Genomic DNA, 24,100 nt, shown 5'->3' with positions numbered 1-24,100 from the left:
ACATATAAAACTGTATATCTCAATGCATAAATGAAGTTAAGGCAATTTAAGTTATTTTAATTAATCAGACATATTAACTTTGGGGATTCTTTTATTTTAATTTTTGATGATAATGGTAATGATAACATTATGGAACTTTCCACGAAAAACTTACTGACAGTAGATGAGTGTCCAGCTGTTGGATTTCCTGATATAGGTCAAAAAGGGATACATAGACTCTCTGTTACTCTATGTCCTAGAAGTTTTTAAAAGGTGCCTTTTGTAGTCTCTGATAGAAATGAGACAAAGGTTTTACCTACAAAGAAGGGGCAGAAGCAAACCAAATTTTTTCATTCCTGTGGTATCTTTGGTTTTCTTTGACACTGATTTTAGCTTTGAGAGACAGGACTTGGTGGTTGAGAAATGAGTCTGAGTTAGACGTCTCCCCTAAGTACTTTCTTCTTTCAGAATGTCGCACGGTATTGTCTTTATTTGTGTGTTTTCCCCTTGACTGTGAGTCCTTTGAGGGAAGACACCATGTCTTATTTACCATTGTAACTTCAGTACCCACAATAGGGCTCACAAAGGAGCAGCTAAATAACTTGATTGAAGGCACAAATACACTTTGTCCTATGATGCAGCCATTACATTACTTACAGTATAAAATCCATTTTGGAATTCTCTTCAGAGAATAAATTCCCTTAGAATTTCCTCTAAGGAATTAAAAATCTACCCTTTCAGGCTAAATCTGATTTCTGGAGGTAGAGTAATTTGAAACTAGATTTGAGTAAACAAAGTAGTTGCTTCTGCTGGCCACCATCATTTTTAGTTTTGAATGAGGTATAGCAAAGTAGATTTGTGTGTTTGTTGGATATATGATGGACTCTGCAGACAGTCTCAAAAGAGGCATTCCAAAAATGTTTTGATCAGTGGTTGCATCGTTGGAATTGTAAAATAATCTCCCAGAGATTCGATTCATTCGATCGTGTTGACTTTAATGTCACAGTAGACTTATACTTGATTGCTCCTGTTCTGATGTCTTCTCTGCTTAAGTCTTTGAGCATACCTTCTAGGCTTATTTCCTGTTCTTCCTTCTAAAAGTTTCAGTGATTCTCATTAGCTACAGAACACAGTACAAATACTTTAACTTGGGATTTAACGTCACCCATTATTGGGCCTCAGCCTACATTTCCGAGTTTACACCTACTTTTCCCCCTCCATTCAAGAGCTGTTTTCTTCTAGCGGTGAGGAAAGTTCATCCCATCCATATCTTTATATATATTAGCCCCCTTCACCTTAAAGCCCCACTTTAAATGCTGTCCAGCTTGAATTCTCTTCTTTTGCTCCCCTCCTATATCTGTAAGTTTTATAGCCTTTGTAATTCCTACCTTGATTTATGGCTTTGATATATAGGTCTTATATGCCCTATTTGACTCCACACTATTTGAGCCCAGAGAACAGATCTCCTTGGGCCTGGACTCCTTCATGTCTCTCAGTACAGTGCTGTGCATATAGCAGAACCTTAATAAATATTTATAGGGGTTATGAGCACATGGGAGCACATACATAAAATGACGGTGTCAAATGGTTTGGGCATTTATGACTATGGACTCTATTATATTGCCTCATATTTAAGAGTGTTTGGAATTTGGAAATTTTGATTCATATAAAAACCTAATAGTTGTGCATGTGATTCAGCAGTTCAGCATTGCAGAGTAAATTATTGTAGAACCGTGAGTAACTGGGATACTCAGGAAAGAGGGTGTTCTGAATAATTTAATTTTCTGGCTAACTTGGAGTTAGGCAAAAAATCTTTTTTGTTTCATTTCTTGTTGAAAAATCCTTTCTAAATATGCTAATTTTTGATCTTAGGCAAAGAGCGTCATTAAATTTTTCTTTGATAAATGAGTATACTTGAATGCCTTTGGGTAATTATTGCATACCTTAGTTCTCATTTTACATTACCGTATATGTAAAAAAAAAAAAAGGTTTTCCAGTTTGGATTGTGTTTCTAAGGTTCTTTTCACTACCTACCTAGCTTTGGATATTATTTTTGGCTGGGAACAAATACCTGATATATATTGTTATAATCTTAATCATAGAAAGAGCCAGATTATGTGCTCTATTTGTCTTAAGGAATTCATTCTTCACTTTCAGTTTCCACAGTCTTTTGCTATATAATTATTGGTAAAATTTTAGTTCCGTCAGATATGTTATAGTTATAACTATATTAGCATATAAATATTTGTATAACATAATACATTTATCATTTATAATAATTTCTTGTTGTTTAACCATTGATTCGATTTTTTTCCCTCATAATGTTTTCTTGTTTAAAAATTTTCCTGAGTTATATGTATTTTCAAATTTGTAACGTTAACCACTTTATGTTGACGTAATTCTTTTGCCTTTGTTACTTTTTCAGAAGTTTCCGCCAATCACAATAATTTTTAGGCAATACTAAGACAGTAATCATGAACACCAAAGATTTTGTGGTTCTTCCATGGGGAAAAGCTGGAAATTCTGTAAAGCTAAAATATAAGTAAGTGCATATGTGTTTATTACTTAAATAGAATAGTTGCTAAAGTTTCTGTATTTTATAATTTAAAGTATTCTTTTCATATGAGGCTGTTTAGAGTTGAAATAAAATTTTGTGAATTCTCATCTCCATTTTCTTCACGTTGCTCTATTTTAAGAGAGTAGGTTTGAAATATTGTAAATCTATAATGGTTTAAAAATGAGGACTAAAATTACTTATGACACAAGAATCTATGCGAATTGGGTTCATCAACTATTGAAGCAATACAACAGAAAGTTACAAATATTTTTGTAACACTTATACAAAATTAGAAAAGAATCACCCTGAAGAAACTGAAATTTAGGGAGACTGTTAAAGTGAGAGACAAGACCTTTAAACAGGGAAGAGAAATCACTAACTACCCTTGCACTTTGCATCGTTAAAGGACTTTATGTTGAATTCACCTCTCCCAGGACAGGTATCTTCTGTCCTAGATTGCCTTGGAGATGCATTTGGACTGAGTCAGGCAATTCTGGGTATCCTAGAAATTTCAGGACATGGTAGGGGTACCAGAAGGTTCAATATACCATTTCCCTTTGAGATCATCTAGAGTCACTGGGAATTCCCAAGGCCTTCCTCTCAAATACGATTCAGGGCCAGCCATCATGGGCTGGGGGCAGACTGTCAATGTTTAATTTTAGTTTCTGAGTTCCCTGATCCAGATAAATAGTCCTGTGGGTACTCAGTGTCTTCAGAGCTTTTCTAATTCTCCCTTTGCTTTTGAGATACTGTGTGGAAAAGCATTTTGTCAACTGGAAAAAGTTATATGGCATTATCATTATTAGGTTTACTAGTTTTTGGTAGGGAGGGGAGCTATCCAATTGCTAGTATTACTAATTTTACTTTTTTAATGCAAAAAGAGAAGGGACAATGCATTTTGGTGATACGTTTTAAGTCTGTGTGTATATATCTATAAACATTCATCCAACAAACATTTGTTAAGTACACATAGTCTATACACTGTGCTAAGGAACAATGGGTACAAAAGAAGAAAGTCACAATCTTTGCCCTCAGGTAGCTTGTGGAGGATGTGAATAAGTAAATTTACATTTACAAAGTAGTGTGAAACATGGTGTGATATTAAAGCACAGGTAGCTATGAGAACATGGCCCAAACTGCTAGGCCAGGGGTGAGGAGGTCTCCAAGCTTTGCCTGAAAGATGCAGTTAGTTGGGTAGTTACTGGGTGAAACTTGTTCAAAGGCACACAGACACATAGTCTGGGGACTTTCAGACATATCCAGTTCACTAAGATTTATAGAACAAAATTGGTGAGAATGGCAAGTCATGTAGCTAATAAATTAACTTGTATGCCACACTAAGGAGTTTGGGATTTATCTTGGAGGTGAGGGGTAATCACTGTTCCCTGGCCTGCATGTCTCCCTGGTCCAGCCATGAACCACAACCCATAGAAACTAGGGCGGGAACACCCATTCTATGGTAATTGCTCTGGAGTTTCTTTTCTTGCCCTTTACTTCTTCCAAGTCTACCTTATTTGACATTGTCTCAGCAATTGTCTTAATGTTGTCTTATGTTTTGGTGTTCTCCAATTCCTCTCTACTCTTTTCCAGCCTCCACACCATTTCTGTGGGCTGTTTCTGCCTCTTGGATTTGTTGTGTTGACACGGTCCCTGTGGGATCAACTTTAGTTGCCCTTCTGGCTCTGTGTCTAAGGATGTCTCCAGGAGGAATCTTTTGTCTTGCTCCAGACCCATGGAATTGCACCATCAACTTGACCACTTGGTCAGTAGGCCAGTTGCTTTTCTTCAGTCGCACCCCCTTCCTCTACCGTAGTGGGGACTTTCAGAACATCAAAAGTTTTGTAAGCAAACAAATGACACAATCACATGTGTGCTTTTGAACTCTTCCTCTGGAGGCGATGTGGAAAGTGTTGTGGGCCACTGAGACTTTGGGCCACTAATCCTGAACTGTGTCCCCAGCCCACCCCAGAGTGAATTAGTTCAGGAAATGGCGTCACTGGTCTCCTGGTTGCTCTTGAGATTATCTCAGGTTCCTTCCTTGTCCCTTCCTTGGTCAGTTACCTACTTCTGGTCAGTCTCCAACTCCAGTTAATTCTATTTTCTTATATTTCTCAAATGTTCCCATTTTTCTCTCCAGTGTCTCTGTCCAGTCAGACCAGCACAGTCTCTCTGTTATTAGGATTACTGAGATAGTCTCCTAACTGGCTGCCTTGCTCTCAGCCTTACACCCTCTGATTAATATTCCATTATACAGCCAGAGTGAACTTTCTAAAGTGCAAGTATTATCAAGTCTCAATTCTCTCAAAACCTTTTAAAAATTCTTATTGCTAATAGAATACAAATCCCAATTCCTCATTATGGCCTACACAGCTCTTCATAATCTGGCCACTGTCCACCTCAGCAGTTCCATTTCTTGCCACTCTCCCCGTCCTGCACTTAATGCCTGGGCACATGAAACTTCTAGTTCCTGGACCCACAAATCACTCTTTTCTACTTGTACCCACACTTTTCTTTCTTCCTGGAACACTGCTCTCACCACTTCCCTTTGGCCGGCTAAGTCCTTTCATCCCTTGGGACTCAGCTTAGTCTTCACTTCCACCAGGTACTGTTCCTATGGCCCCAGGGGCTGGGTATGTGCCCTTTCTCTGTGCTCAGGTATCTCCCTGTACTTCTCCAATGAAAACACCATTATACTATACTTCAGTTACCTTCACGTTTGTCTACGTTCCTGTCTATAATGGAAGCTCCATTGGGTCTCACATCCTATCACTTACGACAGTGCTTGTTTGTAGTAGGGGCTGAATTACTCCTTGGGGAACAGATATAATGAAAATAATGCCTCTCTTTCTCAATATCTTCACCAGCTTCTCTGAACGCTCTAGACAGTTTTCGCCTCCTGTCACTTTCCATATATCTTCCTGGACTGTCCACTTGGGGACATATCTTTGGCCCGCTTGCTCTTTGGTGGATTGCTCACCACCTCTCAATTATTTCCCTCTCTTATCTTCATTATTCTTATTCTGGTTCCTTGCCATGGCACACATACCCAAGTAGCCCACACTACTTGATTATAATAAGACACTAATGAAATAACGAAAGAAGAGATTTAAACTCATGATAGAGAGTGAAAGCTAGAGAACTAGGTTGGTTTGCTTCTTGAAAGAGAGACTCAGTGACTGAGGCTGACAAGGGACCAGAATTGTAGAATGGAGAAAATAGCTTGTGTCAAAAGCTTGATGAACTTCAGATATTGTTACGAAAGCTCTTGTACAGGAATCTGTTAGGGGGCTCTGCTCTGTCCTCTGAAACTTTTCTTCTTGTTGCTTTCCTTCAGTGGAAACAATAGGTGATGCTTGGCTCAGTTCCCATTTATCCCTTTGATGGCTCCTGTTCCAAGACCCTTGACAGGGGTTTTCTTCCTAATAGGCTCCAAGCAGGCCCTTCTCTCTCTCTCTTTCTCTTTTTGTATTATACATACATGGCATAAAGGTAGAAATTTATCGAAGTTTTCCAAGATGATTAATTTAGCAAAAATGTGTATTCTGCCCATACAGAATAGTTATTTTAAACACTATGATTCAAAGTATTAATACTTGAATCCTTTAAGGACAGTATGAAAATTAGAAAATAATTTTTATTTTATTTTCTATTTGTGTGTCATGGATATTTGTACATATATAAAGACATAGCTCATGTATAACATGAATTATGATTTGAGACCTCTAACAATGTAATAAAACAAAAGTCTAAGATTTGGAGCGATACCTTGCTTCAGGAGAATATTAATTGAAGGCAAATGCTAACTTTAGAAACCATATTTCAAAGACTACAAAGGAAGTAGTTAAAATAGTTTTTCACATATTTATTATTCATAATTTTAATTAAGGGCAAACCATAATATAAACTTAGTTTGCCTTTTTTTTTTCTTTTTGGGGGGTTTGTTTGTTTACCCCAAATGAACATTTTGCATTTAAATCTTATTCAGAAATGCTCAAGAACTGAGAATGGAGAAAGTACAGTTAGAGTTGGAGAACCAAGAGATGGAAAAGAAACTACAAGAATTCCAAGCGACAAGGAGCAAAGAAAAGGAAGAAAGAGGGTGGGTGACATTTGTAGAGGATTTTAGAGGAATAAGATGAATTTTATTATAAACTGAAGTCCTTATGTCAAGAACTATTTTGTATATTATTGTCACTCCAATGACTGTCCGTCCTGAATGAATCATTTCTGGCTTTTCCTGATGAGCAAGCAATATTAAATTTCCCCTACTTTTTCTCTTTGTGTCCCTTTCCTCTGAACCTTATTTGGTCTTACATGTTCTTATTTCTCTTCTTACATTCCTCTTCTGAACCAGTTATAGTCTGGAATGTTGAGGACAGCAATGCAGAACTTGCCCTTTGCTCCCATAAAATTGCCATGAATAGGAGATTGCCAGTTTATGTGTAGGGCATTTTTATTTATTAAAAGACTTTTGGGGGGCAGGGGTTAACATGCACATAGATAAGAATCATTCAGACCCTCACGTATGTTTGAAATATTTTTAGCAAATGTGCTTTAGCTGAAATTTTATTAATGAGACTTCTCTAATATTATGCTTGCATATCTGTACTAATTTTACCGAGCATTTTGCTTTGTTGTAAAAATAATACATAAATATAATTAAAATCAAGTATAACTGATAGTTATATAATGAAAATTATCTCTTCTTCACTTTAGGCTGACTCCCAGCCCATTGTGTAGTACCACTTTTAACAATTAAAATGTTTCTTCCCACAAATGTCTTGTCTTTGTACAAGCCTATGTATATATAAGTGTTTGAATGTGTGTGTGTGTGTGTGTAGGTTTGTATCTGACATGTCTTTTACATTTTTCAAATGAGTTCATCTATAAAAGTCTGTGGATGGAGTCACATTCTACTTTTCTACTTGATATATCTTAGTGCTCTTGCCACATCAGTGCACAGGGATCTCATTCTTTTAGTGGCTGCATAGTATTTCTTTGTGTGGCTATAATAGCATTTATTTTTCATATCTTTATTAAGTTTTCAGTATTTTGTGATTATATATGCTGCCATGAATATGCTTCTACATATATTTTTGCTTACATCTATAAGAGTATCTATGGGATAAATTTCCACCCATGTAATTTTAGGTCAAAGTATATGGCAGTTTACATTTTGGTAGACATTGGAGAACTCCTTTCAAATAGGCTTCAAAAGTGCATAACTTTCTCCTACAGAGAATGAGTGGGCATATTTCATATGCTTTTGGTGGTACTAAGTATTACCAGACTCTTTGTGTATTAAATTTGCTTTTGTTTAGTATTCAAAATGATGATTCTCAAATATCTATAAAGTACCTTCTGAACCATTAAAGAAAATTCAAAGGTTTATTATAGTTTTAGTAGTGTTTGTCTTTAGAGATTAACTCTGTGAAAGAGTATTCATGAGCTATACACACAACCTTTCTAATAACCAGAGTATTGGTTTAATCAAAGTCATCTCAATGTAGTACATCCCAGGTGACAAAGTTTATTCTGTATCTTGCTGCTCTTATCCTAATGATCCAATGGCCAGTTCTCTTTTTTTATTGTGTTTTTTTTGGTTTTTTGTTTTCTTTCTTATTTTTTTAAAGATTTTTTTTTTTGTGTGGCATGCGGGCCTCTCACTGCTGTGGCCTCTCCCGCCGCGGAGCACAGGCTCCGGACGTGCAGGCTCAGCGGCCATGGCTCACGGGCCCAGTGGCTCCGCGGCATGTGGGACCCTCCTGGACCGGGGCACGAACCCGCGTCTCCTGCATCGGCAGGCAGACCCCCAACCACTGCGCCACCAGGGAAGCCCTCTTTCTTATTTTTTTAAACCTTCACTAATTTGGATTTAGTTTGGGCTTCTCAGTGGATCATGAATATATCTGTGAATCAGAGTTCCTGAAAGCAGCCCCCAAGAGTAAATGTTCATTAGTTGAGGAACCTTTTCTAGATGTTTTCAAAAATGTTCTAAAGCTTGACTGGGTTTTCAGAATAGTTAAATGCTTTTCTAAGGTCACACAGATAGTAAATGTCACAGCCGGAATGAGAACCTGCTAGTCACTGGTCAGGAAGACGGAAAGTCTGGTTATCCAATCTTGGTTTTATGATTTATTATTTCTGTGGCTTTGGGCAAGTTTTTCTCTCATTATTATTTAAAATGGGAATTGGCCTCCCTGCTCTGTTGACTTCAAAAGATTTTGTGAGGCTCAAATAAAAGTACTTTGAAAACTGTAAAGCGAAACAGTTTGCCTTCTTTGAAAGCTCTGTTACCTTTTGCTGTGGGAGCTAATTTGAAGTCTTAATAGGAATTCATCACATAGTAGATCTGCTGAATTTTGGGGGGTCTTGTTTTGCTTCCTTTTTCTCTTTGCATTTGTGAACACTTAGCTTTTAAAACTGCATGACAATCTGTAACATTTCCTATAAATCAGTAAAGCTATCTTTAGTCATTGTAAATGTCTAAAAAATGAAATTCTTCATCTGTGTTTGGACATTTCACTTTTATTCATTTCTTCTCAAAAATTCCAAATATAACAGAGCTATATTTTAGAATTACTGAGGATATTGTGGCATTCTTGATATTTCATTTTCATTTTGTGGTGGTCTGTTAAATGTTAACAACTGAATTTCCATTTTCTGAAACAGGGAAAATATATTTGTTTTCATTAAAAGGAGAAATATATTTAGTAATTACATTTTGTCTTCTGTTCATATATATTGAAGGTCAAGTGGATGTCGCTGGAAATCTGCACAAGTGGGCAGATTGGGTAATCAATCATGCATGATGTCACAAAATAAAGGAAATGTTATTAAGGTAAGAAAATACCATTTGATTCTTAGGCAGTTTGCTGAGAAGATATAAATTATTTTTTCAGATCTTGCATTCCCTTCCATACTTAAGAACCTCCTATTCTTGTTTTAACAAGTTTGCATGTTATTGGATTTCAATTGTATTTTATGGGCTAATATGCAACTTTCACTATTCAGATATGTTTTTGTTTTTCATCTGAAAGTTGATTTTTAAAAATTCATCTTCAGGTGAATTTTCTAAACTGAATTTTTCCATTCAGTTCAGTTCTGGTTTTTAGTATGTGAAATAGAACTATGTAGTTCTATATTAAGGTGAAAGCAAAATTATTAGATATAACAAAGGACAGACTTTTTTCTGCCTTTTTGTTATATCACATTTATTTAATGTATTTATGTTCTGCTGGAATAATAATTATTCATAAACTGTTGATTCCATATGTGAAGATACCCAAGGGAAAATGCTTTAAAATTCCCCAGCCATAGAATTGCTTTATCTTTACTGTGTATTGTAAAATATAACATTACATAATATTTAAGGTTAAAGGCAAATGAGTGTCCTTATGTAAAGAAAACTGTTTTGCTTCTGGATTCTTTAGTACAAAATCTGTGACTTTGTAAGTTTTAACTTCTATAGCTTTTTCTTTTTTATATACCTATCATTAAACTTTCATTGGGTCGGTTGGCATCTACAGACATCTTGGCACTTCTAACATTTTTGGCTTAGAAAAGGCATTTTATTCTTTAGTGTCATTCTCTTACTGAGATATGTTTCTTTAATTTTTGCATTAAAAGTTTTATAATCCACTTTGCATTTTTCATTATCTTTCTGAGACAGTGTTCCATACTTTAGATGTTGTTGTAAATATATTAAAAGTGCTGACTCTGTGATTATTGATTTATTTATTCAATAGCATTTATTAATGCTATTTATTTATTTATTTTTGCGGTACGCGGGCCTCTTACTGTTGTTGGCCTCTCCCGTTGTGGAGCAGCAGGCTCCGGACACGCAGGCTCAGCGGCCATGGCTCACGGGCCCAGCTGCTCTGCGACATGTGAGATCTTCCCGGACCGGGGCACAAACCCGTGTCCCCTGCATCGGCAGGTGGACTCTCAACCACTGCGCCACCAGGGAAGCCCTGCTATTTATTAATAGCATTTATTAATGCTTCTTTGTCTTATACTGAATTATCCTTGTTCTCAAGGATATCCTTACCTAATGTAAAAGATGATGCACATATGTAAATATTTATAGGAAAACTCACTATGTAATTTTTGCCCGGTAGTGTATTTGTGCTTGGGAAATACTAGTTTAGCTCTACAAATATTTGAGAGTGTACTAGATATATTTGTAAGGAAAAGTGATGAATAAGTCATAATGCCCATTCCCATAAACCTCATAATTGATGATGAAAGCATGAGGGGTTGGGGAGTTACAGAAGGTGGGAGTAGAAATAAGATTGGGCAGGAGGGTAGGAGGCCTGAATACCAGACTCAGGAGTGTTGACTTTTTCACTGGGTGAATAGAATTCCCTGACAACTTTGAAGCAGGAGAGTAGCAAGTTTAAGGTAATGATGTATGATGGTTGATCTTGTTAATATCCAGTGCATTTGAAGTTTATATAAGTAGAGTTTAGAGCAAATGATATTCAAACTCTTTTGATCATGTACCACAGCAATAAAGAATATATTTTGAGGGCTCCCCTGGTGGTGCAGTGGTTGAGAGTCCACCTGCTGATGCAGGGGACACGGGTTCGTGCCCCGGTCTGGGAAGATCCCATATGCCGCGGAGCGGCTGGGCCTGTGAGCCATGGCCGCTGAGCCTGTGCTCCGCAACAGGAGAGGCCACAACAGTGAGAGGCCTGCGTACCACAAAAAAAAAAAAAAAAAAAAAGAGAATATATTTTGAGAATGGACTTTCTATCCATGAATTTTTTATCTACTTATAAATATAATTTATTTATATACATACTAATATGTCATGTTCATTGTAAAACAAAATATGGAAATTAATCAAGGATGATATAAACATGAATAGATGCTTCTTTTCTTCTCTTTGATCTTTTCCGAGCTCCCTCAGGCATGCATACATGCTACTTTGGAGGCCACTGATATAGAAGCAGAGAGACTATTTATAAGTCTATTAAAAGGTCAGATGAGAAGAGTCTGAATGAGAACGTAGCAGAAGAAATATAAAGGAAACATGGACCCAAAACACAGTGAGAAAGGAAAAGAAGAAGTCAAATATATAACTGGTATTCCAGGATGAATTGCCTAGGAGATAGAAAAATAAAGGAGCTGGAAAGAAAAGTTCTGGTGTTTAGATTTAGAGCTAGATAGTTGGCTTCCTCCTTCTCTCCCTCCCTTCTACCCTCCTTCTCTTACTTTCTTTTCCCAGCTTTATTGTATAATTGACAAGTAAAGTTGTAAGATATTTAAAGTGTACAACACGGTGATTTGATATACATATACATTGTAAGTGAATTCCTTCTATCGAGTTAATTAACACATCCATATTTACCTTGTTTTTTTTTTAATAAAAACATTTAAGTTCTACTCTCTTAGCAAATTTCAAAGATTTCAGAGTTTTGTTTGCATTCTCATGTGTTAGTTGAAGCTGAGAGGGTAAATGTGCTCTCTAAGAATTTATAAAAAGGATAAGAAAGGTGTAAAGGATAAAGGGCAGGTATGAAGGATAAAGCCCAGAGAATATGGAGGCAAAGAGAACTTGAATATTTATTCACTATCTGTTTTATACCAGTCAACAGTGCTTTTCCTGTTACATCTCATTAAGTGCTTATATCACTCTTAAGAGGCAGTTGTTATTTTTTCCAGTTCCACAAATGAAGTAATTTAACATCAAAAAAGTTAAATAACTTGCTCACGTCAAGGGTCAGGGCCAAGATTTGAAATGCAGGCTTTCAGGCTAGTTCTAAGATAATTTGCCAGCTCTCCAGTAAAGGGAGCCTGAGAAGAGAAATAATGGGAGAAATAGAGTCAAAGTAATGTAATTTCATAGGAGATGAAAGTAAAGGAGGACATTTTTAGAAAAAAAAATGGAGAAGTCAACCTTGATTGATGTATTCGTAATGAAAAAGTTGGGTTTAGTTTTAGCAGTGTTTCTCAACAGGTGGCAGTTTTGTCCCCCAGGAGACATTTGGCAATGTCTGGACACATTTTTAGTTATCACCACTGAGAGGGATTTTTTTGGTTAATGGTGTGTAGTGGCTACAAGCCAGGGGTGCTGCTGAGCATTCTACAATGCACTGGGGAGACCTCACGACAAAGAATTATTTGGCCTAAAATGTCAGTGGTACCAAGAACAAGAAACCCTTTGGTAGACTATATAGATTAAAATCCTGACTCATCTCATTAGCTTTGTGATTTTAAACAAATGATGTAACCTTTCTTGGGCTACTGTTACCATATTTGTAAACATGCATAACAGTACTTGCTGACTACTCCACAGAGTTTTGAGCAAGGTGTGAGATAATATGTGTGAAACCAATTGTAATATTAACTGAAAATCACATTAAAATGTTTATTTACGGAGAATGAGAATTTTTAAAAACAATAAATTTGATTTGATGGTTGGATTGTTATCAGATGTAAAAATATATTTCAAGTGGTTGAAAAAGAAAGGCAGGTGGCAATGAGTAAAGGCTAAAGTTTCAGTAAACATGAGGACAGAGGGTGATCTCTCAAGGCTTTAATAGGATCAAGGAGACTTTATATATATAATACAAAAATATATAAACAAATACTATATATATAAATACTGTGTGTGTATATATATATATATATATATATGTGCATATATATATATATATATATATATATATTTAGAATCATGGGGAAGATGTGAGCCACTCTGTAGCTGAGGGATAGATTCACTAGTGGAAGAAAGATTGAAGATTCAAATGAGAGAGGTGCCAGTTGCTGAGGGCTTTGAAGAGGTAGCTCCTTGAGGAGAGCCTGGCCAGGGGAAGGAGGGCACATTTTCTCTGAGACAAGAAAAATGGAAGAGAAAACAGGTGGCAGTAAAGGTACATTTTTAGAGGTTGTTTTTGACAGGCGGTAAGGCAGGAAGCTGTGGAAAAATACTAATAGGAAGACCTTGACATTCTTAGTAAATTTGAAGGCAAGATCATCTGTTCAGATTAAGGAAAGGAAACGGGGTGGATCTGAGGTTTTTGGAATGGAGAAGATTTGGAGTAGCCAAATCATGTGAGAATCATGTTTGAGGTTTAGTAGCAAATGGATGAATGGATTGCTGAAGAGCCATAAGAACCCACAGGGCTTATTCAGCATGGATTTGTGGGGGACCCAGTTGTTATTATTTCATCACAATGGTTGGTAGATAATGGGAGGTCTAAGAGGAAGGAGGTAAGGAGATTGCAGTTTGCACTGAGAAACTCTGAGTTTGGGATTTTGAAAGTATGGCCATTCAGATTGCTGCTTAGGTCCAAGGTTTGGTCATAATGGTCAGGTGGCTGAGGAGGCACTTAGATGTTCATAGTAGTCAGCATGTCGGAGGGTTTTCAGCATCAGGATATCAGGTGAACATGGACAGTAAAGTCTCCACGATCATCACCCAGAAATGTGCTGGAGAGAAATACTGAACAGACTGCTGAGGTTTCAGGTGGAAGAGGATCCTGGGTATTGATAAAGGTGGTAAGTGGATGGTGGGGACCTTCAGTAGAGGCAACTTCATGTATTGGTGAAAGCGGACCAGTATTCTGGAAGCAGCACTGGGGAGCAAACAGGGAGAACATTTTCCTTCTCTCCTGGTGAGTGAAAGGGGGTAGAAATGGAGCTCTTTCCTCTGGAGAGTTCTGTGGAGAAGGTTGAGTGTGAGGAAAGGTGGGTCCAGTTACTGTGAACTTTTGGAAGAGATATTTTAAGGAAATTTTTAAGGCATAAGATAAAGGACTCTTTAATAAGGGCTTCATGGAAGGGCAGAGCAGCCTGGACGGAAGGACAAGTAGTGGAGAATGGCAAAGGTTGAGTAGCTAATTGGATTAAGAATGAGGATATTTGAAAAGGTGGCTTGTGGAAGGAGTGTGGGCCCAGCATGGTGGATTAGGACATTAGTGGCAGGATGGAGGCATTTGTGAATGCCAGGGAGGCCGATGAATACAACGTAGTCTGACCCCAAGGGCCCAGATGATATGTCTGCGTGGTAGAGACACTAAGCTGCCCTGACTCCTGATAGGACCCCTTCAGCATCTCCTTGTGGAGTCATAAGTGGGTTAATAAGGTATAGGCTTCAGTATATTGAATTCCTGGTGTTTTATATATACACACATATGCATATCCATATATCTTTATGGTGTTTGCCTGTGTGTGTGTGTATCCCTGGTCCAACCCTACTCCACCCTCATCTCTTTCCCCAACAGATAAAAATCAGACTTAGGAGGAAATTCTATTTGCCTAAAAATAGTAAGCTAGCAGTTTGTTCATTGAAATATTTGTATACAGTTTGATTCATATGAAGTAAATATGGCTATATTCATAGAGCAGAAAAATATTATTCACAGTAACAAGAACAAAGTATAACATGTCTCTAGTAATGAATTCATTTTGCTTTGGTATATGCATTCTGCCCAGGTAGCCTATAAACACATAGATCATGTTGCAATTCAGATGTATCATTAAGGTAATAGTATTGGATAATTTGGTTATAAAAAATAGGATTAAATTATCTGTAACTTGTACAACACTGCCAGTTTAAAAATAAAAGTGTGGTTCACATAAAAATTGATTATTTCAATTCTATTCTCTTGTCTGCTGTGTTTGGAACATAGTATTTCAGCAGCTCCTTAAAGAATGGGAACAAACAAATGCCCTTTTGAAGCAAAAGCACTAGATTCACTGAAAATAATTAGGCCTAAATTTTCAAAGATGACTGCAGTTGGTACAGCCATAGACATAGAGGCAACCATTATTCTCATATTCTCATGTACAAATTGGGCAATTGAGCATGCAAATTGAAAATTGAAAATGAGGCATGAATTGACAGTGTGTGTATAAGTGTGCGCCACGCTCCGTGAATGTCTGTGTACTTCAGACGTTGGTTTTAATAAGACCAAGGCAAGTATGTGCAATTGGAGAGTCTGTTTTGTTTCTTAAACTCTTAAGATCCAAGGATTTTAAGTGATTATTTATTTGAAATACCTATCCATAATTGTTACTTACTCAATTTTTTTGGCTACAACTTGGGAAAGTCAGGGATCACAAATAATATATTTGAAGGTTATGCCTATGATGCTTAAACATGTGGTTCTCTGATTTGGGCAATTAAGATAATAATATTAGCTTCTACAGTTATGTGAGCAGAATAGCTTAGTCAGAATTCAGCTTAGATTCAGTCTACACAAATATTAGGCTTTGTGTGTTTCAGAAAGATCAGAGATAGAAAAGGCTTACTGAGCCTTTACAATATCTGAATTCCAATGCTTTCCTAAAATCATTTCATGGTGATATGTAATTTTTGTTTAAAGATAATTTGTGACATTAAAAAAAAACTGGTTTATATATATTTCCAAAATATATTTTTCTTTTATGAATTTTCTCTTGATTTAATTAAAATTCCTATATATGCATTAAAGATCTCATATTATTCTTTCAAAATGTTTGTTTTGTTCAAGATGCACCAAAATGTTATGGCTTTATAATATTTTTATTAGTAACTTAAACTTTATTTGAGTTTGTATACCTGACATACAATATCTATTTTATGAATACAGCTTTCTGCTGGAAAAGTGAAATTAAAATTACTGAAGGAGCAGCTTCAAGGTAAACAGTTTACCATTGTATTATTAGATGCTGAAGGTATAATTTCTTTTTTTTACATTTGAATTACATAGAAAATTTAAGTGCTAGAACTGTTCATGCAGCATAAAGATTCTAAACCCCAAAATGGTGACTCTTTATCTTTGATACTCAAAATATATTTTATCTGTATTTTGGGGAGGGGTGCTTATTTTATGTCAAAAATCAACTTAGGATATGATCATAATAATAGTATTTTTGAAAAGTGAGGACTTTCATAGCATTGTTCCTTAAACTCTAGGAAGAAAATTTTAGCAGTATAAAATCATAGATTGAAATTTTACTCTGGGAAATTAAATGAATATTGAAAATTGCTTTATATTTTAATACATTATTTGAAAATAGCAAAAACCAAAAATAAAATTTGAATTTACAGTACTTCTAAAAGAAATAAGATTTTTAAAATAGAGGATAAACATTTAATTTGGATAGTTAAGATAATTTGATAGAACAAATTATAGAAATATATATAACATTTATTATAGAAGTTGTTCTGTGTGGGCTTTAGTTTGATCCAGAGATGGGGCAGAAGACTATGGGAATTCTATCCAAAGCATAGTTTTTAACATCTGTAATTTTACATGTCCAGTTCAACTGAGTTTACAGCAGAATGGATATGGGTGGATATGTGTGGCCCTGTGGTCACAGTGGGTGGGAGGGGGACTGTGGGCTCCCTAGTCTACTGGGAAGATTAGACTTGGCTACATGCCATTCTTATTGGGCAACTAATATTTATATACTGTTTGAGAATTTAGAAATGTGCATAATTTCCTTTATCAATCAGAAAACTGAACATTGTATTTTAATGTGATTGGTCTTTTTTTTCCCTTTCAGAGCCAGTGAAACAACCATCTAATTATAAAATGGCAAATTCTTCTGAACATGAAAAACCCAAGATAAAAGGGAAGGTTTGTGGGCAGTGTGAGAACAAAGCCGCTCTGCTAGTATGTACACTGGAGTAAGATCAGACTTTCACACGGGCTCATACACCTGTCCCGACTTAACCTGCTTGGTAGCCATGTCTTTTTCTTCATGATCATTACTAAGGGTGAAGTGTGCAGGCTGCCAGGAAAGGCTAATGCTACACGATGCCCTGAATCTCATCCTCTCATTCTTGTTTAAAGACACCACCTAACTTTTGTCCTCTCTCCCTTGGATCGTGCCTATCAGCACGAGAACATGCAGTATTTCTCGAACCAAAACTGGAACAGAAATTCTTCTTTGGTCCCCACATCTCCCCCTGTACCCCTTTTAGTAACATTTCTAGAGTTGTCTACACTTGCTGTCATCACATTATCTCCTCCCATTGTCTCTCTCTCTCTCTCTCTTTTTTTATTGAGGTATAATTTACCTACTGTGAAATGGACAAATCTTAAATGTATACACCCCCATCAAGATAATAGAATACCCCAGAAGGTTCCCTTGTGCCTTTTCCAATTAACTCCCACTACAAAACCAACTACTATTCTGATTTTTAGCAGCATACATGTAGTGGTGCTAAACCTATTGAAATTTATATAAATGGAATCGTATGGTATGTATTTTTCTGTGTAGGGCTTTGTTGTTTTTCTGTATTCTTGACCCCTTAACGTTGGAGTGCCACAGGGCTTAGTCCTCAGGCCTCTTCTCTAGTCTGTTTATACTTGTTCTTTAGGTAGTTTCATCTATTCTCTTGGCTTTAAAGCCCATCTTTAGTTTGATGGTTCCCAAATTTACATCTTTAACTCATATCTCTCCCCTGAACTTTCAACTCAGACTGCCTAATCAACACTTCTACTTGGATTTCTAACCAAAATCACTAATTTAGTGTGTTCAAAATTCAACTCTTAATATTTCCCCATCAAATTTTCTCCCCCCAAGGTCTCCTCATATCAATAAAGGTCAACTCAAACATTGCCTGTCCTAACAGCTCTTTATAAAACAGCAACAGCTGAGATGACTCTATAGTTTTGTGAAGCTGCCTCATTCATCTACATAACATTTATCACCCTTTAGTGTATGTTTATTTGTTTATTTTCCACTCACCCACAATGTAAATTTCATGAGAGTAGGGATTTACTTTTGTTCCCTGCTGTGTGCTTACCACCTTGAATTATGCCTGCAATTTAATAGGTACTCAGCAAATGTTTGTTGAATGAGTCATTTCTTTAAAGCGTTTCTGTTATTGAAAACACTGTTATCATTGAAGCTAACTGAAAGGAAGATATCCAATATATTTTGCAATTAAAATATTATACATACCTAGGAAGCAGTTTTCCCCCAAAGAATTTGATTATAACTAATGTTTGTGGATCACTATAACTAATATTTATTAAATTTCAGAGAATTTAGTTATAATCACTTCTGGTTTAAGATTGTATTACTAGCCTTATTTCATGGCAGTTTTAACTGAGCTCAGAGAGTTAGAGTGCTTTAAGTCTAATAAAGCACTAATAATATTAAATGTAAAACCCTGGCTCTTGGAATAATGCTCTTACTTTTACATCATACATCATACTATTTTTCTCCTTACTTGATATGATGGTGGAATTTTAACAAGTTATACCTATCCAGAAAAGTTAAGAAAATATAAACAAATGCTAATATTCCTGAAGTTTGAAGTATGAAAGCTAAAAGGGTCTTATGGCAGAATTGAATTGTTGGATTCCACTGTTCATGATCTGAAAAAGTATTTGCATAGGAGCTATGAGTTAATATTTCTTATTAATCCTCTTCTATGTTGAGCACTTTTTAAAGGCCATGGAGTTCAAACAATATGGCATATGTAGATAAGATTTGACTTGGAAATAAAGGATCTGTTTTTCCAGAGAGAAGGAAAAGCAAGCAAAGGACATTCCCGGACAGTATAAATGGCATGTGCCTTGGCTGGAAAGCAGATGGGAGTGATGAAGTGTGCAGTGATTACAAAACTGATTTGCCTGAAAACTGTTGTAAATAGAAGTCAGGGTTTAGGCCCTAACCATTCTTAAAGAATTTACTAAGATTTTAAGAAAAGATGTTCTTTGATCTGAAATGAAAATAATATCCCATGATATTTGTTAAAAGCACAAAAATTATTTAAAAACTCAAGCTCGGTAGATGTAATGAACTCTATAGTGTTGAACTCTGAGGTTACCTTGTGTTCTTAGCTTCCATCATTCTAGATGGTCATGCTGACTGGATAATCAGAGTCAAGCTTTCTATATCTTATGACAGGACCTTAATCAGGGAAAATTGTACAGGAATGGGAGGTAGGGAGTAAGAGCTTACATTTTGGGGGTTTGAGTCTCAACTTTACCTGTTGTTAGCTATGTGAACTTCAGCAAATTACTTAATTCTTTTGTTTCTGTCTTCTCCTTTGTAAAATGGGACAAAGCGGGTAACAGTAGTATAATGAACTTAGAGTTATTGAGGATAATGGTTAATGCATGTGAAGTATTTAGCATTGTGCCTAGCACACTGAGAAGAGATAGTAAATTGTATGCCTTTTGTTGTTGGCACATTTTATATATGTTGCATTCATATATGTTGGTGGTAAAAATAAAACCCCAAGTTTGCAGATTTCTTATTTTTAAAAGAAATTCCAGTGGCTTTAGGCTGTTTCTACATAACAAAAGTGAAATGGATAGTTAAAAATTACATATTAATTTGGCAAATGTGGATACTTTAATTAAACTCAAATGGATTCTGAAGGCTTAGCAGAAGTGATCTAACCTTGAACAAATTAAAAAGATATTTGCTAAAACAGCACTTTAGTACTCCATCGTCAAAGAAGCATCTGTGGTGGAATGGCGTCCTTATCCTCATTTTTAGTATGTTCCTGCCAGCTATACAAACTACCTAAAAAGATTTTCCAGTTGGTGGTCATTTTAACCCAATTTAAATCCAAATATGCTTGTATAACAAAATATATAAGCTTACTCTGTGACTCCAGCTTTGATCTTCCAGTATAACATCTGTTTGGCTACTTTCATTGAAAGTCTATTGTTAGCAAATATTTGGCTTAGAATTATATGCTGAAACTGACTCTCAGTCCTCTATATTACATTGTAAAAATGGTGCCGAACATTTATGAGAAATTCATTAAAATATTAGCTGGCATGTTGTAGAATACATTTTGAAGTCTACGTTAATACAATAATACTTCCATATGTGTATGTGAAATTATAGCTTTTAATTTTTCACTTAAAAATTATGGATTTAGATAATGTTTGTATCATCATTTCTCTAAGAGACTATAGCTCTTGAAACAGGAGTTGAAAGGCTAGGATTAGTTCCCGTACTAGGGATAGTATTTATTTTTCTTCCACTAAAATTATAAATCCAGTTCTGTGTAGCTGTAATCACATTTGAATAATAATTTGGATTTTGATAAATACCAGACCATGCAATCATTTGACATTTTGGCTTTATTTTGTTGCAGATTTTATGAAGGTTTTCTAATAAATGATTAATACTGAAATTAATGGTCAATGATTATTAGTAATGTGGGTCTTGGGTAAGAGCTTAAGCTTTGAACCAGACTCTGGGGTTGAAATCCTGGCTCCATTAGCTGTATGACTGGACACATTCTCAATCATTATGTTCCTTTGTTGCCTCATCTTCACAATGGAGGTACAATGGTCATGCTAACCTTATGGGGTTATTGTGAGAATTAAATGAGATGGAACATACGAAGCCCTTAGAACAATGAGTAAGTGCTCCCTGAATGTTGTGGATATTGTTATTGTTATTTGACCCTTCCTTTTTAGTTTCATTTTAGTTATATACAACTTCCTACTCTTTTAACCTATTTTTGGAGTGTTGTCCTAATCATTTCATATTTAATAAACATGGCTACATTATTGTAGGTAACTGCATCATCATGTGGGAACTTGCAATACAACTTTAAAAAATTAATGGACTCTTATTGGGTTTTATTTAATTTTTATTGAAATATAGTTGAATTACAATGTTGTGTTAATTTCAGGTATACAGCAAAGTGATAGATATATGTATGTATATATATTCTTTTTTTAAAAAATAATTAAGTTATTTTTGGCTGTGTTGGGTCTTTGTTTCTGTGCGAGGGCTTTCTCTAGTTGCGGTAAGTGGGGGCCACTCTTCATCACGGTGCGCGGGCCTCTCATTATCGCGGCCTCTACCGTTGCGGAGCACAGGCTCCAGACGCGCAGGCTCAGTAGTTGTGGCTCACGGGCCCAGTTGCTCCGTGGCATGTGGGATCTTCCCAGACCAGGGCTCGAACCCGTGTCCCCTGCATTGGCAGGCAGATTCTCAACCACTGCGCCAACCAGGGAAGCCCTGTATATATATTCTTTTTCAGATTCTTTTCCCTTATAGGTTATAAAAAAATATTGAGAATAGTTCTCTGTGCTATACAGTAGGTCCTTGTTGGTTATCTGTTTTATATATAGTAGTGTGTATCTGTTAATCCCAAACTCCTAATTTATACCCCCCTAAATTTAGTCTCCTTTTCTTCATCCAATACACTCTAGTGCATTCTTACTCCCTGTGTGGTCTGCACCCAGCAGCTGCATGGGCGTCACCTGGGATCTTATTAGAATGCAGGATCTTGGGTCCCATTCCAGACTTCCCAAACCAGCGTGTGCACCGTAAGGAAATCCCAGGAGATTTGTATGCATGGTACAGTTTGAGAAGTGTCACTGAATTGAGCATCAGGTCACCAGTGACCCGTACAAGGCAGAAGAACCTGGTCTGTCTCTCCCCAGTCTGCCCCAGCTGCTTTATGCTTATTATACCCTGAGAGAGGGGAGAGGAAGGAGGGGGAGAAGGGTGGTGGGCACCCTAAAGGGAGAGGAAATGAAAGAGAGCTAAAGGGAGTGTGAGCTCCCTGGCACAGACTTTCTGACACTGTCTCTCCAGGCCTCATGCTTTCTTATTTGTACTACTGGATGTTCTCAACCTAGGCCAAACTCAAGAAAAGGGGGGCTACTAGCCATTTGCACTATTTTTTTTTTATCATACTGTAAAGGGTGTTAGAGTGGCTGTACGTCTGCACAGTAGTAATTACTCTTGCAGTAAAAATTCCATTTCCTTTTCTCACTTTCACCCTTGCTTGGCACCATCATAGGTAGAGATATATCACATTTTCCAACTTATCCGCAAATTTAAAGAATGACATTTTAGCACCATAGAGAACTTGCAAGACAAATATACACTTGTCTGTAATCATTTCACCAATCATAAACATTGCTGACATGTTGATGAAGATCCATCCAGTTTTTTTTCTTACACTTTTTTTCCTTTGAGTAATCTCCTAAGAATGCTTTAAAACAACATTTTGAGAATCACCAGTGAAGTAGTGCCGTTCAAAGAAGACTGTGGGGAATTTTGGAGACAAATAGTATACACATCCTTTGAAACTAATTTTGTCATGTAAATCAATACAGAAAGATAAAAGAACTCATAATGAAATAGTTTTGACCCAGAGATATTGCTGTTAATTTTTACCAGGTTAAGAAGTTTGATCTGAGGGTGCCGTTTTTTTAGTGATTTATTCAGAAATTGTACATACATACATGCACCTAACACATATATCTAAAACCTACTTACAGCTATTATATTTATTTTGCTATGAGAGTAGTTGAAGTTTATAAGTTAATTTTTCTCAAAGTTACATCTTAACTGAGACAAACTCAGTTACATCTCTTAACTGAGAAGCCCGTTTCCTTGGGCTTCTCAATTCGGCTGACATCTAGGTGTGTAATTGGAGAAGTAAAGATGAGAGCAATGAATTTTTTATGCAAGTATTTTCTCAAAGTCATATTTTATAAGACTGTATGATTTTTCAATATCTTTTAAGGTATGCCTTGAATGTGGAGAAGATTATTGTTCAGGATGCTTTGCTAAAATTCATCAAAAGGGGGCACTGAAACTCCATAGAACAACTCTTTTGCAGGTATGACTGTTTAAAACTCTTTACTTGTAGTGTATTTGTAAAATGTTTCCACACAAAGACATATAAAACATGTTTAATTATCTAGAATTTAGGATGATTTGCATTAATTTGTAAAATTCTATTATCTACAGTCTTTACATATAACTTAAAATTATTTTACTGAATGCTAATCTGGATTTTATTTTATTGTTTAAACTGTGCTTTAATATAGCTCCTGGAACACTTAGCTTGATTAGAGTTTTTACATTACACATTCTATCTGTGAACTTGACATTTAAAAATTAGACAATATTTTTATCTATTGTGGTTTCAAATGAACACATGATTTGTTTTAAGTATTACTTCTATCTAGTTTATAAATAGAAGTCTCTTGTTTTCTTCTCATGTTTATTTTTTTTAAATTTGTCTTTTATTTGTCCTCCCCCACTATTTTTAATTTTATTTTATTTATTTATTTATTTATTTTTTTTGCGGTACGTGGGCCTCTCACTGCTGTGGCCTCTCCCACTGCAGAGCACAGGCTCCGGACACGCAGGCTCAGCGGCCATGGCTCACGGGCCCAGCCGCTCTGTGGCATGTGGGATCCTCCCGGACCGGGGCATGAACCCACATCCCCTGCATCGGCAGGCGGACTCTCAACCACTGTGCCACCAGGGAAGCCCCCCACTATTTTTTAAATAAGCTTATCTCTCAGGTTTCTACTTTTCCTCCTACATATCACAAACTTTTATTTATCCTCATATAGTTGTTTTTTGAAATGCCTAAACTCAAATGCTGTCAGATGGCTTTAAGATTCTAATACTTAAACAATAATTATGGTTAAATATTGATATAACATTATACCAGTTATGTTTGATGATGCATTGTTTTGTCATAGATTTCATTCATTGTGCAGGGTCAGTGCTAGGCAGTGACCCTACACAGATGAATAACACTAGGATCCTCCTCTTAAGGACCTGGAAATAAAAGTGAGAGTCGAGTACCTTGTATAATGGATT

General features: G+C 36.3%; 1 protein-coding gene across 2 annotated transcripts in view; it reads left to right on the top strand.

The window, feature by feature from the left end:
• The first annotated feature begins 2,453 nt into the window (after nucleotides 1-2,453).
• ZBBX (zinc finger B-box domain containing) overlaps nucleotides 2,454-24,100 on the top strand; it is a 105,572-nt gene continuing 83,925 nt past the window's right edge. For both annotated transcript variants that reach the window (XM_065876455.1, XM_065876454.1), the window contains exons 1-6: nucleotides 2,454-2,521; nucleotides 6,522-6,635; nucleotides 9,287-9,377; nucleotides 16,120-16,168; nucleotides 17,039-17,148; nucleotides 23,007-23,102. In XM_065876455.1, coding sequence (XP_065732527.1) covers nucleotides 2,454-2,521; nucleotides 6,522-6,635; nucleotides 9,287-9,377; nucleotides 16,120-16,168; nucleotides 17,039-17,148; nucleotides 23,007-23,102 — 528 coding nt within the window. The remainder of the gene's footprint in view (nucleotides 2,522-6,521; nucleotides 6,636-9,286; nucleotides 9,378-16,119; nucleotides 16,169-17,038; nucleotides 17,149-23,006; nucleotides 23,103-24,100) is intronic.

The sequence above is a fragment of the Phocoena phocoena genome, chromosome 4 (genome assembly GCF_963924675.1).
Source record: "Phocoena phocoena chromosome 4, mPhoPho1.1, whole genome shotgun sequence".
Classification (NCBI taxonomy): Eukaryota; Metazoa; Chordata; class Mammalia; order Artiodactyla; family Phocoenidae; genus Phocoena; species Phocoena phocoena.
Note: the sequence above shows the minus strand (reverse complement) of the source record. Positions and strands in the feature narration are given on the sequence as shown.